The 17,269-nt window shown below is 30.3% G+C and overlaps 1 protein-coding gene across 5 annotated transcripts in view; it reads right to left on the reverse strand.

Annotated features, from left to right (window-relative positions):
• Nucleotides 1-17,269, reverse strand: part of LOC149790192 (low-density lipoprotein receptor-related protein 2-like) — a 168,150-nt gene that overhangs the window by 58,522 nt on the left and 92,359 nt on the right. For all 5 annotated transcript variants that reach the window (XR_016423814.1, XM_089972181.1, XM_089972182.1 and 2 more), the window contains 14 exons: nt 16,726-16,884; nt 15,323-15,444; nt 14,589-14,699; nt 12,354-12,614; nt 9,981-10,097; nt 9,272-9,394; nt 8,496-8,642; nt 6,900-7,001; nt 6,208-6,336; nt 3,852-4,109; nt 2,405-2,527; nt 1,544-1,666; nt 791-916; nt 206-337 (listed from right to left, as the gene is read on the reverse strand). Coding sequence is in view for 4 of the 5 variants with exons in the window: in XM_089972181.1 (XP_089828307.1) it covers nt 206-337; nt 791-916; nt 1,544-1,666; nt 2,405-2,527; nt 3,852-4,109; nt 6,208-6,336; nt 6,900-7,001; nt 8,496-8,642; nt 9,272-9,394; nt 9,981-10,097; nt 12,354-12,614; nt 14,589-14,699; nt 15,323-15,444; nt 16,726-16,884 (2,033 nt within the window). In the remaining variant the exon portion in view is untranslated. The remainder of the gene's footprint in view (nt 1-205; nt 338-790; nt 917-1,543; nt 1,667-2,404; nt 2,528-3,851; nt 4,110-6,207; nt 6,337-6,899; nt 7,002-8,495; nt 8,643-9,271; nt 9,395-9,980; nt 10,098-12,353; nt 12,615-14,588; nt 14,700-15,322; nt 15,445-16,725; nt 16,885-17,269) is intronic.

Raw genomic sequence — 17,269 nt, forward strand, 5'->3', positions numbered from 1 at the left:
TAATGCATTAGTTATCACAGTGATTTTTCTGTAGATAATTCCCCATGGATTAGGAATCAATTATCTGATATAGTTTGCTTTGTTAGAATGATACAATTTTTTTTGTCTTTCTTTAAATCAATGGGAGCAAATGTGTCATGTTTGGTTTTGCAGATTGCAAATTGCATCAGAGATATAAACTATATGTGCAGATTTATACACATACTGTCTGTCTTCTTGCATGATCGTCCATCCGAGAGCTTCCGATACCCATCACTGCATTTACACGTGAAATTCCCAGCATTATTCTCACATATCTGACTGCAAGACCCGGGTCTTTCTCTACATTCATCAATGTCTTGAAAACAAAATATTCATCTATTTTAATTTCGCATACTTAAAAATAAGAATAAAACTCCTAAGGCCAAGAACGGTAAACACTGTCATAACAAATGTTAAGGATTACCATTTGCACAGCAATAATAATTATAATAATAACAATAATAATAATAATAATAAACATAAACATATAAAATCAAAACTGTACGAAAAACTTTGTACATTTCTTCATGTGAAAAAGTTTCAAGTGATTAATACACCATTTCACTTCAATCCTAAATAGAAAAGTATACTGTCTCATAAATTTTACCACAAGCATATTAGGATATGCTTCCCACGGAAGGGCCCATTGAATTTAGGGTACATATAAATTTACTATAAAAACATTGATTTCTTACAGGAGCCATGCTTTTTTGTACATTTATATGAGAAAGATACAATTGGAAAGTTATAGTATACAGTCATAACTAACCTCTGCAAGACTTCTTATCATCCATCAGCACAAACCCTGGTTGACATTCACAAGAGTATCCAGTCGGGGTGTCTTTGCAAATATGTGCGCATTGGTTGTCACGGACTTCCAGGCATTCGTTGATATCTTTAGAATATCCATTTATGCATATGTCAAAATGCTTACTTCATTAAATGTACTATTTGGTGATTAAATCTTTCTTTTGAAAATGTAATTTTAATTAAGTGCTCACCATTCATATCTGCAAGTTCATTACATATTATAACAGAACAACTCTGATGAACTTTGAAACAGTCATCAGGTTAACACCAGTTTAAATACCCTTGTACCCCTATATAATATAACATATCAAGAAAAAAGAAAATTTAAAAAACAGTCAATACACTTTAGTTCTGAATCCATATTTCAATATCATGAATGAACATTTAATTCAGTGCAATATTTTTAAACATTTTAAGGCTCATTAAAATAATGGTCAAATAGTCACAAATATTAGTCTCTCCGTGTTGCATTTACCATTATGAGTTACTTCCCCTGCAACTACCATATGTATATGACAGTCCCGGTGCTAATATTAATCATGGTTATTTATTGTTTTTAATTATCCTTTCATTAAATAAAATTCTAAACAAACCACATTTATAAAACTCTCATCTGCATATAATATTAACATTAGTTCCTATTCCTAGCAAATAAAGAAAAACAAATGCCAGGAAAATGCTGTGACGGAACGAAGCACAAATGTTAAATTACCACAGTGACTCTCATCAGACTCGTCATCACAGTCAGGATGCTTGTTACATAACAGATTGATGTTGATGCATTGTCCATTGGTACACCTGAATTTTCCCCTAGGACAAGTAGGTTCAGGTTTGACTATATAATGGAGAGGAAATTAGCTGTTATCTGCAGATATTATGACTACTGGCAGCATACATTTTACATAATTCATGACATTTACTGCAAATTGCAAAATCATCATTATTTTCAGAGGCAGTACACTTTTCAAAACGTGACATCTTTATACCATTCTTTCAGGTTTTCTTTTCACTTTCGACTTATTACATTATATAATATTCAACTTCTAGCTAACATCATGTAGAATGTGAATGTTGTTTGTAATGGTTTATTGAAATGACCATAATGTTTGAATATAAATTACTCACATGATTCGATTTATATTTATCAGTTTGTTATTTGTGTGATTTTAACGATGAAAATATATTTCACAATTTTATGACCCAGAATTGTCTTCCACCGAATTTGAATGGCTGATATCGGTACATGCAGAACAAATACTGCTACTTTCTTTCTAAATAAATTTCAGTCTGACATAAAGATATGTGACTAATTGGGCCTAATTAAACAATCGAAAGCCAAGTACAAAATATTTGTATATACTGTTATAATATATCTTTCATACATGTGTATAATTTCTGCTCATATTTATGATATTCTCTTTAACACACACACACACACACACACAAACACACACATATATATAGATAGATAGATAGATAGGTAGATAGATAGATAGATAGGTAGATAGATAGATAGATAGATAGATATATGTGTGTGTGGAGACAGATTAGATTAGCGAAGTCTATCACTTACTGCATGTTTCTGTCTTCTCATCGGACTTATCACGGCAATCATCCTGTCCATCACACACCCAGTTTTGTGGAATGCAGCGTTTATTGTCACAGGTAAACATGTTACTGGCACAGGTAGGGTACTCTATGATACATGTAAAACATTAAAGTATTGTTGATACATATGCAGAATACAGTACAAATCAATGTTCCAATACTCCCTACTTTTGCATTTGTTAACATAATAGAGTAACCTGCAGAAATTTTACAAATATACCAATATCAAAGGGAATAGAAAATAATATAATAGAAATGTGGAATCGTCAATGGAAAGTGGGCATTACCAAAAAGCATTGCACACAAAGCAACTAAGACTATCCATATGAGCCTATCACTCAGGATGGAATTCACTGTCCAAGAACTATTAACCTCACTAAGTCTTTTGGCATAGTGAATTCAATAACTCCAGTCACAGTACCTAACATATTAAACTGAAACTGCTCATTTAGCTTGATATAAAGCTAGCAATGAATATGAGCCTAATATATACCTCAGAAAGAGTATGAGATTAATATATACCTAGGACAGAGTATGAGCCTAATATATACCTAGGACAGAGTATGAGCTTAAGATATACCTATGACAGAGTATAAGATTAATATAAAGCTAGCATTGAATATGAGATTAATATATACCTCAGAAAGAGAATGAGATTAATATATACCTAGGTTAGAGTTTGAGTTTAATATGTACCTATGACAGAGTATGAGCTTAAGATATACCTAAGACAGAGTATGAGCTTAATATATACCTAGGATAGAGTATAAGTTTAATATAAAGCTAACATTGAATATGAGATTAATATATACCTAGGATAGAGTTTGAGATTAATATGTACCTAGGATAGAGTTTGAGCTTAATATGTACCTATAACAGAGTATGAGCCTAATAAATACCTCAGAAAGAGTATTAGATTAATATATACCTAGGATAGAGTTTAAGCTTAATATTTCCTAGAATAGAGTATGAGCTTCATATATACCTATGATAGAGTATAAGCTTAATATAAAGCTAACGATGAATATTAGCCTAACATATACCTCAGAAAGAGTATGACCTTAATATATACCTAGGTCAAAGTATGGGCAGGGTTATTGTGATCAGTATTAATTTTCATAAATGGAAATGCTTTCAAAATTGGGTCCAATCAAAGTAACTTGAATGATTTGGGAACATACTATTTATCTCCTTAATATGGGCACACACACACACACACACACACACTGAGCTCTCTTTCTATGTGTGTGTGTGTGTGTGTGTGTGTGACCCCTACTAGATGAATGTCCCAATGAGTAAGATGGCTTCTCACTGCATCTTATAACTTTTATTCCTAACTGTAAAGCCTTTGAGGGAGTCTGTTTTATCTAAGTGCTTAGAATACACATAGGGAAATGAGAAATAAAATTTACCGCAAGAGCTTGGTTCATCTGATGCATCTCCACAGTCATTATCATGGTCGCACACAAACCTCTGGGCAATACAGATGCCATTAGTACATCGGAATTCATCTGTAATACATGTCTGTAGGGGGCAATTCTGCATTTCGTCCTCTCCACCAAGGCAATTTTTCACACCATCACAGACGGCACTTTTGCTGATACATGAATATCGTCCTGCATTTTGATTGGATGGACAAGTGAAGGTATTCTGAGGACATCTTCTCTCACCTTCATGATTAAAGATAAAACAATTAGATAAAAGTAAAGGTTCTAGAAAGTAAATTTAAAATTATATTTTAAAAAATGCTACATGTAAATAATTTGTACATAAACATACATCACATCATTTATGAAAACAATATAAAAATTTCCACCAAAAATTGCAAAAAATTATATAAATATATTTCAATGGATCCTGTTGCAAATAAAAACATCCTTACATTTTTTAATGTCTGTAGTGTAAATGATATGCATAAACCAATGATCCTATAATTTCTTTAAACCACTGGAGAAATATACAGGTACACATGTGTAAACAATAGCCATAATACAGAAGTATAGATGTTTAAACCATTGGCAGAATATAGGGGTAACATGTGTAAACCATTGGCACAATATAGGGATGCACATCTGTACACCATTGGCATAATATAGGGGTACACATGTGTAAACCATTGGCACAATATAGAGGTATACATGTGTAAACTATTGGCAGAATATTAGGATAATCATGTGTAAAACATTGGCAGAATATAGAGGTACATATGTGTAAACCATTGGCATAATACAGGCATACACATGTGTAAACCATTGGCACAATATAGGAGTACAAATATGTAAACCAGCGGCACAATATAGGGGTAACATGTGTAAACCAGTGGCACAATATAGGGGTGCACATTTGTAAACCATTGGCCAAAAACAGGAGTGACATGTATAAACCACTGGCACATTATAAGGTGACATATGTAAACCAATGGCACAATATAGAGGTACACATGTGTAAACCATTGGCAGAATACAAAGGTAGTCATGTGTAAACCATTGACACAAAATGGGGGTATACATGTGTAAACCATTTGCACAGTTATGGGTTCCACATGTGTAATCCACTGGCAGAATATAGAGGTACACATGTGTAAAACAATGGCAGAATATGGGGTACACATGTGTAAACCATTGGCACAATATAGGAAAACATATGTGTAAACCACTGGCATGATACAGAGGTACACATGGGTAAACCACTGGCAGATTATAGAGGTACACATGTGTAAAACACTGACAGCACATTATGGTAAGCATGTGTAAACCAATGCCACAATATAGAGGTACACATGTGTAAACCATTGGCACAATATAGGGGTACATATGTGTAAACCATTGGCACAATATAGAGGTACACATACATGTGTAAACCACTGGCACAATATAGTGGTACATATGTGTAAAACATTGGCAGAATATAGAGGTACACATGTGTAAACCACTGGTACAATATAGGGGTAACATGTATAAACCATTGGCACATTATAGGGTTGCACATTTGTAAACTATTGGCAGAATATAGGGGTGACATGTGTAAACCATTGGTAGAATATAGAGGTACACATGTGTAAACCATTGGCACAGTATAAGGGTGTACATGTGTAAACCATTGGCATATTAAAGGGGTCCACCTGTGTAAACCATTGGCAGAATATAGAGGTATGCATGTGTAAACCATTTACAAAATAAAGGGGTCCACATGTGTAAACCATTGGCACAATATGGGGTGACATGTGTAAACCATTGGCACAATATGGAGGTACACAAGTGTAAACCATTGACACAATATAGAGGTACACATGTGTAAACCATTGGCAGAATATGTAGGTATACATGTGTAAACCATTGGCACAATATAGAGGTACACATGTGTAAACCATTGGCACAATATAGAGGTATACATGTGTAAACCACTGGAACAATATAAATGTACATGTTTAAACCATTGGCACAATATAGAGGTACACATGTGTAAACCATTGGCACAATATAGAGGTACACATGTGTAAACCATTGGCACAGTATAAATGTACATGTTTAAACCATTGGCACAATATACATGTACATGTGTAAATTACCTCAAGAGATTAATGTAACATATTTGAATGATGCTTGAAGATAACCAACAGTCTCACACACCAATGCATTATCAATTACAAAGGAAATGCAGAGTAATCTAAATTTCTCAAGAATAAATACACTGGAGGTAATATATTAGTGTCTGTGGCTCCACATATATGTATGTATCTTACTATGAAGACAAACTGAAATGTCTTACTGCAGTCAAGATCTTCAGATTCATCACTGTTATCGCCACAGTCATCATCACCATCACAAACCCAGTGACCAGCAACACACTTTCCATTCGCACATGTAAATTGGCCAGTCAGGCATGTCTGATTGTGGACTTCAATACATTTTTGGAAAAAACAGTTAAGCACAGATTTGCATACTAACCAATTAATAAAAATTTATACAAAATGATATTTCTCTTTATTTAATTACATGAAATAATAGGCATTTGTTTCAAATTTGATCATATATATTGCACCAATCAAATCATGTTTACCAAATGAGAACAATTTGATCATATATATTGCGCCAATCAAATCATGTTTACCAAATGAGACAATCTGATCATATATATTGCACCAATCAAATCATGTTTACCAAATGAGAACAATTTGATTATATCTATTACACCAATTAAAGCATGTTTACCAAATGAGAACAATTTGGGGAGCTTGTATTACTTTGTGCTTTTAGGTAAGGAATACACATCCTAATTAATTTATCATGTAAACATTGTAAGATGAGTATGGTAGTTACAGATGTTAGACACTCAGAAAATATGTTTTCAAATCAGTTTATGTTCTGCTCATACAGTAACTTTATAAAATAATATTCACAATATTTCACATGTAAGCACCATGATTACAATAAATAACTCCAAGAAATATAGATTCTTACCACAGTTAGATGGTTCATCCTCCCCTGTCCCACAGTCATCATCACCATCACAATACCAAGAAAACGGGACACACTTATGATTCTCTCGACAAGGGAAATCTCCTGAAATAAATTGGAAACTGTTTTTCATTTAACTTGATCACAAGTATTATAATCATACTGCAAAGTTAGAATGACACTTTGTTATGCATTTATATATATATATATATATATATATATATATATATATATATATATATATATATATATATATATATATATATATATATATATATATGAACCAGTGTAGAAATCAGTATATTGTTTCCTTGTTGCATTAACGAAGACATGCCCAAATGTACAACCTGTCAGAAAATGTGACATTATAACACATTCATCATTTGACATGTTCTACTATCTGACATGCGTAATAAACTTTGGTATCAAGAAAATGTTTTCCATATAGATAAACATGTGATTTATATTGTATTGTAAATCAAAAATAACTTGTTGGCATTTATGTGAGATCTAAATCCCTAAACTTGGAAATTCTTATGTCACTTGTTTAGGCTTGAATAAACAGTAACACAAGAAAGAGTGAAAACAACAAGCTTTGAAAAATACAATAATGTATTTCCCTGGAAATATTCTGCAAGAATGAAAAAAATATGAACTTACAGTTTTATAGAATCAAATGCAAAACTAATCAGAATTATCCAAGAATAAAATTTCTGAAGTCCTAATAACAAAATGTTCTACTGATTTCATGTTCAAATCACAATGAAGAATCCAAAATGGAAGAAAATGATGTATGCTGCAATCTGTAGTGTTGAAGTCTACAGTAGCTTGTAGAAACAAGAATTATCACTCCGGTTTCTGATAGCTGAATAAATTTTTCTCAAAACACTGTCCTTGTTCCACAATATTACATGAGCACATGTATTTTCCAGAAAAATAACAGAATTAATCCCTTTGAATCCAAGTAACTTGAAATAACTCCAAACCAAGTAATTTGAAATAACTCCAAACAGCACAACATACAACTAACAGTTTAACAGCTGAGCTTCTACTGATTAATTCTCCAAAACATGGGTTATATGGGCCTTCTAAAATGTAAACAAGGGTCACATGATCATCTTCTGGTAGTTTATAGAAACAAATATTTGTTAAAGATCACATTTACCCAGTGTGACAGTGATGAAAACCAATCATTTTTACTCTAAGAAATAAAAAATGTTTAAAAAATATTTTATATCTTAAAGACAAGGTTCAATCATGGCATTGGAAACAACCAGTCATTTTAAAATAAAATAGAACTTGTTTACGAAGGTTGCTACAAATTCTGAAACAAGGTCAGGATTTAGATCAACACATGGTGTTTATAAACTAACAGTCAAGGTCAAACTATTTTCTAAAACAAGTATCATCTATAGTGAATAAATTTACATTACAATATCATGTAATGAAAAATAATATTTTTTAAAAACAAACAATTAAATTGAAATAAATATATATTAAATCAGATATAATTAAATAAAATATTCATAACAAAATATTAAAGATTTGTATCTATGCAGGTTCCAATTTCCTTGGTATTTACATGACAATCTTTCTTACCAATAGGACATGACACAGCCTGGCAGAAGAGTGGATTTTCATCGCTGTTATCACCACAGTCATTGTCACCATCACAAAGATACCGCCTTAGTAAACATATGTTGTTGTTAGTGCATTTTGTTTGCCCATCTGGGCAGGATCTTGGTTCTGAAAAGAAGATTTTAATTTTAACTTTTCAGAAATTAAACTTGACTGGCCAAGTCTATTATGAAGTTAAATGAGATTGGCTAAGTCTACTTTAAAATTAAATGAGATTGGCTAAGTCTACTTTGAAATTAAATGAGACTGGCCCAATCTTTTGTGAAACTCCATCCTAGCATGATATAATAAAGAAAACATAACAACTGAAAAAAATCTTAGTAAGAGATTTTGAATTTTCAAAAGCACCTCATTTTTAGAGGGATATCAGTCACTGTGTAGACATTATAAAGTTTGTTGCTTTTTAATATAATTTTGATGCATGACACCTGCAGCTCTGACAGATTGACTGGAAATGTTCTAAGTTTGTGTCATTATTGTTTGAGATTTAGATTTTTAGAGTTGGTGGATTTTCTAGATTCTATGGTTCAGACATTTTTAAAACAAGAAAGTTTTCTTTTTTAGCACATTGAAAGTCATCCAAATCTGTTATATTTTTGTAAGTAAAATATACATTACAAATGGTAAATATGATTGTATTGGAGTTAAAATACACATTTTAAATCGTAGATATGATTGTATTGTAGGTAAAATATACATAATAAATGGTAGATATGATTATTATTAAAGACGCAAACCACATCCAATTTCATCTGTCATGTTTCCATCACGACAGTTATCTATGCCATCGCACCGTTGTGCCCTGTCAATGCAACGGGAGTTTGCACATGTAAATTTTCCAGGTCCACATGTTGGATGTTCTAAAGAGAAGTTTCAAAACATTTTCATATATATATATATATATATATATATAGAGAGAGAGAGAGAGAGAGAGAGAGAGAGAGAGAGAGAGAGAGAGAGTGAGAGAGAGAGAGGGGGTAATATTCACTAATGAAAACTGAATTCTTTGATTGAACATACAATTAATGGAAAATGTAATACTTATGAACCACGTTATCAACCAATAAAACAAAATCAAAGATACAATATTATAATTGAATTGTTTATAATTCTCCTTTATCCAATCAACCAAAAAAATTTTATTATTTTATAATGCTTTCCTTTAAAGAGTTACAGGTCATTATGTGAAATAAGAAAACCATGGTTATTGCCATGAAAGATATTATAATTCGACTCGTCATCGTCACAAACTCAAAACATCTTGTAAACCAATATATCCATGTGCAAGAAATGCAGTATCTACAAAGAGTGGTTGAGTCAATTACTACAGTCACAATGATTTAAAATATACCTTTAATAAATTTGACAATGCTGATAAACTTAAAGAAAAGAATGTAGAGTACAACATATCTCAATTGAGACATCATTGATATTGGTTCATCTTACCGCAACCTATTTCATCTGAATTATCCCTGCAGTCATCATCATGATCACAACGATACCGTGATGGCAAACAGCGGCCATTGTTACAACGGAAGTATGCTGGTCCGCATGTGTGAGTTGCTATAAAGAAAAGATTTCATTGCAAGCAATGATAAGGAAAATTCATTACAATACTTTGCATGATATTTAAAGCTTGTGCTTAAGTATCAATACATATTTAATACATATTAATACTATTAATACATATTTACAATTAAGGAAACATTATATCGTCTGAGGGTTCATTGTTGTTCGATGAATAAAGGTTGATCTACTGTCATAATCTAAGTCAGGATACAATAAATAAAGCAGCCACATAATATTGTTTAAGGTTTAAACTTTGTGAATTGTTTCAGTCTTCAATGGTTTGTGAAGTATCTGAATTTACCATTTCTCATTGATAGTACAAAGGGTTAATTCTGAGAAATATGCATGGAAGTAGGTAAATACAGAAAACCAATTAGCATCAAATTTAAAATGAACATTCTTTTCAAAAAGTGGTATACCCACTACATTCACTAATACCAAAATTATTCACACTACATTCAGTTATTACTTTTACGGAATTGTGTTCTTAAAACAAGTAATAGAAAAGAGTAACATGCAACAAGCTTTGTAAAATTCAACAAATAATTTATTTCCCATTGTATAGAAAGTGAAGATGTAAAAAAGAAACTTACTCTATTGCAAATTAAATTTCAAAGATTAATAGAATTATAGACACAAGTCTTAACAAAGTTGTTAATAAACTTTATTGGAAATCCAAATTAAATCCAACAATGGAAGTTCTAATGTGCCTTGGTGACCTGTGGAGTGAAAATGCACCAGCAGTCTTTTGATGGATCACAATAATACTGTCCAAGAATATATCCTTATTTGAAATTTCATTATAAATTCAAGTCTCTATTTCCAACAATGTTATTTTTGAACAGCACTTTGTATTTCCAGTGAATAAATAATCTGAAGAAATAAAATTCCAGCCCAAATGAAATACTGGGCACAGCAATAATACAACTGATTCTGTCAAGATCTTAAAGCTTATATGACTAATTTTCAATCAAACATGATCAATATTTTAAACTAAAACATAAAATTGTAACCTGTATTATGGGTCAAAAGTTCAAGAAAGATCTAAGTGATAATTAGAAAGTTCATCAACAAAATCACGATTAAGCATGTAACAATCCTTGACTCAGCTAAAGATAATGATCCACACTAAAATAAAAAGTTGTTTACAAAATTGTTACTGATTTTGGACAAGGTTAGCTACTAGATAAAATGTTATTTTATCCTCAAAGCATATAATGAAATGAAGAAAAAAAACTAGCTAACATAGAATGCAAATTAAATATACATAACAGTACAAGTATCACATTAATAATATTCCATAACATTCAGTAAGTACCAGTATCACATTAATACAACTGGTGGATGATTGTTTCAAGGACAAGTTACATCAGGTAATGATTATTACAATTTCTTCACAGAAAATGTATGGCATCAGATCCATGGCCCGGCCCGGCCCGGCCCAGCCTGATCCGGCCCAACCTAGCCATGTAGGACAGCTTAAGATACTTTATTTAGACATAAAAACAAAACAACAAAAACAAATGAAACCCCAAAATTCCAATTTTAAGTTTACCTTTTGCCATCATGTTTACCTTCGCTGGACAACACAAATCCAGTGGTCAAAAAAGACAAAGGTGTCATGTCTTCTTTTAAGGATTTTGGATAAAAGCAAGAATAGACTAGAGTAAGGGAAGCAGCCTTTAGTTCTTAAAATTCCTAATCAGTAAGACAGGCAGATAAGTGCCATATGACCCCCAAGAAAACATATCACAAACCTTATTTCCTAAATGGAAAGAAATATCCTCATATTGTACTTCATTGCCTATGTAAAAAAGCTAGATCACCCTGAATTTTTTCATAAGTAAATCAGTGCTCCTTTTATACCTAAGCTATCATGATAATTTGAAACCTTGTCTGACCATTATCTCTGTGGAATATTAAAAATGACCTCAGCATTATCTATGACCTCTATTAGCAAACTTGAACAACAGTTCATTTGTATTTTTTAAAAAAAACATTTTTCAAGTTATGCTGTCAAATGTTAATATATATTGCTGTTCAAAAAATACATTTCCCTCTATACTATCTGTCCAATGTTAATATATTTTGCTATTCAAAACATACATTTTCTAGCTGTACTATCTGTCCAATGTTAATATAATCACTGTTCAAAAAATTACTTTTTTATTTATAATACCTGTCCAACATTAATATATATTGTAGTTCACTCTGACAATATTCATCCGCTTTACTAATCATATTTCTTACCACATAGGTTTAAATTCTCGTCTGACCCATCTCCACAGTCATCATCTTTATCACAAAGCCATCGCAAATTTAAGCATCGTCCATTCTTGCACACAAATTTATCAGCATCACATGTGTGGTTTTTAGGAACACAGGCTTTGCCATCATAACCAATGACAAGGTCAGAATTGTCCTCACACCCACATTCTGTCTTACCACCAGGTGCTAAGAAGCAGGTTTGTGTGCATCCTCCATTAAAAACATCACATGGATTTATAGAACCTGAGGAAAAAAGATCAAGCAAACCATATAAATTATGCAACATTCATTAATCTATAGTCTTTCTTATTATCTAATGTCCATATATATATTTTGCAATATTCCTTGCTCTATACTCTATTTTATACAATATCCATATAAATTGTGCAATATTTCTTGATTTATACTCTATTTTATACAATATCCATATATATTTTGCAATATTTCTTGACTGATGCTTCTTTCATATAATGTTCATACAAATTTTGCAATATTTCTTGATTTGTACTCTATTTTATGCAATGTCCATACAAATATTGCAATATTTCTTGATTTATAAGTATTTTATACAATGTCCATACAAATATTGCAATATTTCTCAACCTATATTCTATTGTATACAATGTCCATACAAATATTGCAATATTTCTTGATCTATACTTTATTTTATACAACGTCCATACAAATATTGCAATATTTCTTGATCTATACTTTATTTTATACAATGTCCATACAAATATTGCAATATTTCTTGATCTATACTTTATTTTATACAATGTCCATACAAATATTGCAATATTTCTTGATCTATACTTTATTGTATACAATGTCCATACAAATATTGCAATATTTCTTGATCTATACTTTATTTTATACAATGTCCATACAAATATTACAATATTTCTTGATTGATACTTATTTTATACAATGTCCATACAAATATTGCAATATTTCTTGATTTATACTTTATTTTATACAATGTCCATACAAATATTGCAATATTTCTTGATTTATACTTTATTTTATACAATGTCCATACAAATATTGCAATATTTCTTGATCTATACTTTATTGTATACAATGTCCATACAAATATTACAATATTTCTTGATTGATACTTATTTTATACAATGTCCATACAAATATTGCAATATTTCTTGATTGATACGTTATTTTATACAATGTCCATACAAATATTGCAATATTTCTTGATTTATAAGTATTTTATACAATGTCCATACAAACATTACAATATTTCTTGATCTATACTTTATTGTATACAATGTCCATACAAATATTACAATATTTCTTGATTGATACTTATTTTATACAATGTCCATACAAATATTGCAATATTTCTTGATTGATACGTTATTTTATACAATGTCCATACAAATATTGCAATATTTCTTGATTTATAAGTATTTTATACAATGTCCATACAAACATTACAATATTTCTTGATCTATACTTTATTGTATACAATGTCCATACAAATATTGCAATATTTCTTGATTTATACTTTATTTTATACAATGTCCATACAAACATTACAATATTTCTTGATTGATACGTTATTTTATACAATGTCCATACAAATATTGCAATATTTCTTGATCTATACTCTATTTTGTACAACGTCCATACAAATATTGCAATATTTCTTGATTTATACTTTATTGTATACAATGTCCATACAAATATTGCAATATTTCTTGATTTATACTTTATTGTATGCAATGTCCATACAAATATTGCAATATTTCTTGATTTCTACTTATTTTATACAATGTCCATACAAATATTGCAATATTTCTTGATTTATACTACATTTTATACAATTTCCATACAAATATTGCAATATTTCTTGATTTCTACTTATTTTATACAATGTCCATACAAATATTGCAATATTTCTTGATCTATACTTCTTTATTTTATGTAATGTTCATTATAGTTAAAATATATCATGTTCATAACAACCCAAAATTTTATTTTTTCATCAATAGCAGCTTTTTCCATAAATAAGCCAAGAATTTAATTATTTTACAATTAAGATAACCTCTGTAGCAAACATTATAATTTTCCAGTTTCTGCTTATATCGGATATATGTGATGCTATTTACCTTGAACAATATGTTGGATTTCAGGAGTAAAGTTTGAAGCCATAATAATTTTTTAATGTAATGCTAATGAAGAATTGGATGGCATGCTCACATGTCTGTCGCAATTGGGTATACACCGTTATACCCATTGGTCTTTTCTGTATCCCTTCAACCATTATCACCATATTTGCTCCTGTGTGTTTTTCTGCTCGGTAAATACCATCTGTACAAACAAAAGACACAACTTTGTATACATAGCAAGCTTCACGTATACAGTCTTGTTCTTGATACATAATATATATTTCTTCAATCTCCAATGTTTGCATTTCTTGTTAAATAAATAATATTAAATCAAATAACAATTATGGCTGTTACTTGTCTTATAATTTTAAATTAGTTGATGCAGATTCATCTGCTCCTGAAAGGATTTCAATTGAGTTCTGGTTAATTGTTCCATTAAGGTTTTCAGGTCTATATGAACTAAAATAGATCTTATGTGCGACATAAAAATCCACCTTTTCTTGCCACAAAATATAACGCTGTTTCAATCTATGATTGACTCTGCATACATTAAGGTAATAAAGTGGCTGCATGCCATGACCTGCAAACAAAATAGTGAGGATCAATTCTATTATTTACAATATACACACATATAAACCTTAGCTGTGAACACTTAATTTCTTCATTGTCAAAATCATGTATGCAAGCTATATTGCAACAGTGAAGTAACTGTCATTGTAATTATTTTACATTTTATCCTAATGGGCATCATTTCTTTCCACAATCTATCATATTTTATAATAGTGTCTGTCTCCACCATATGAGTGTTGGTTGTTAGCAACTTACGTAGAACCCAATCTGTCCAGTAGACATGATTCCTGAATACTGTCACGGAGAATGGGTGGACAGTTGTCTGTACAATTATCTCCCGATAGTTCCCATCTAGGTTTGAACGCTCAATTCTGTCTCTGCATTATAAAGAATCCATTGACTAATTCTTGGTGCAGTTTCAAACTGGTATAGTTGGTAATCTTGGAAGCCTGTAAACCTCGTTTCAAATGACATTGCAGAACTACATAAAATACTTTGATGACGATGATGCTTTAAGTCACTGATCTCAGACTAGAGTTGACTAAAGCAGTGTATATGCTATTATAAAGTTATATCCTACCTTTATGAACTAATAATAATAACAACAACAACAATAATAATAACAATAATAATAATAATAATAATAATAATAATAATAAATAATAATAATAAATAATAATGATAACAATAATAATAATAATAATAATAAATAATAATACAACAACAATAATAATAATAATAAATAATAATGATAATAATAATAATATTAATAATAATAAAATAACAATAATAATAATAATAATAATAATAATAATAAATAATAACAATAATAATAAATAATAATAATACACTAATAGTAACAATAATAAATAATAATAATGATAATAATAATAATATTAATAATAATAATAATAAAAATGATAATAAAATAATAATAATAATAAAATAATAATAGTAATAATAATAATAATAAAATAATGATAATAATAAAAAATAATAATAATAATAATAAAATAATAATAATAATAATAATAAAAATTATGATGATATTTAGATGCACAAGCATCTTTAAATGGTTTAAACAAAATGTCTGATAAAATCGTTCAGTCTTGAAATAATTCAGTTTAGTTTAAAATATAACTGTAAGCAAAATATAGTAGCATGAATGTATGTAACAAAATATAAATGTAATATTATCATACAATGGATGTAACAAAATATAAATGTAATATTATCATACAATGGATGTAACAAAATATAAATTTAATATTATCATACAATGGAAATATGTAAAAGTTCACTGAAACCTTAGATGATAGGTGGATAATTCGACCTGAAAATACTTATCAAATAAAATTAAACACAATTATGAGCTCAAAGAGAATGTAACTATCATGTCAAAACTTGATTTTCGCACATATTTCCTGAACGTACACCACATCATTTTGTTGGAAAATGAGATGTGAGGCAAGACTTAAATGAGCAATTCAATACAGTCAAGAGAAAATCAATTTATTTGAAAAGTTATACAGTCAATTCTTCATTGACCAGTTTTAATGACCACCATGAGTAGCCTATCATGTGCTGAAAAATGTCATTAAGCCCCATAACAACAGAAACAACAATGATACAGTGGAATCCAGGGATAACACACTTACTTCAAGGCATCGGCCCAGTATAGCATCTCTTCATCATAATCTACGGCCAAACCGTTTGGCCATCCGAGATCTGATGATACAATTGAGCGTCTTTCATTTCCTGCCAAAGTAGCTCGTTCAATCTGTGGTCTGCGACCCCAGTCGGTCCAAAACACCAACCTAGACATAATTTTGATTAAAAAGGCAATTAAGCAATAATTTAGAAGCCAGAATGCCTGGACTATGAAGAGCTCTTTAATGAGTCTGCCACTGTCAGTTGTATAAATAATTTGTACTGTTATTTATCGACTTACACAAAAAAAGAATTAACTTGAATTTCTGATACAAGACTGAAATCAAATTTAATAAAAGTATATGATGGACAATAAGAAAGCACAACTGCATACACAAAAATGTAAACAAAATATATTTTGCATAACGTTTAATTATTGTAAGTATACAATAACATAAAATAATATTAATATATCCAGAACATGTTGAACTACTTACAATGTAGCAATTATTTTATGTCTCTCCAATAACACTTACCTGATCACATTAATGT

Source organism: Sinohyriopsis cumingii, chromosome 10 (assembly GCF_028554795.1).
Source record: "Sinohyriopsis cumingii isolate HCF-2022 chromosome 10, ASM2855479v2, whole genome shotgun sequence".
Lineage (NCBI taxonomy): Eukaryota > Metazoa > Mollusca > Bivalvia > Unionida > Unionidae > Sinohyriopsis > Sinohyriopsis cumingii.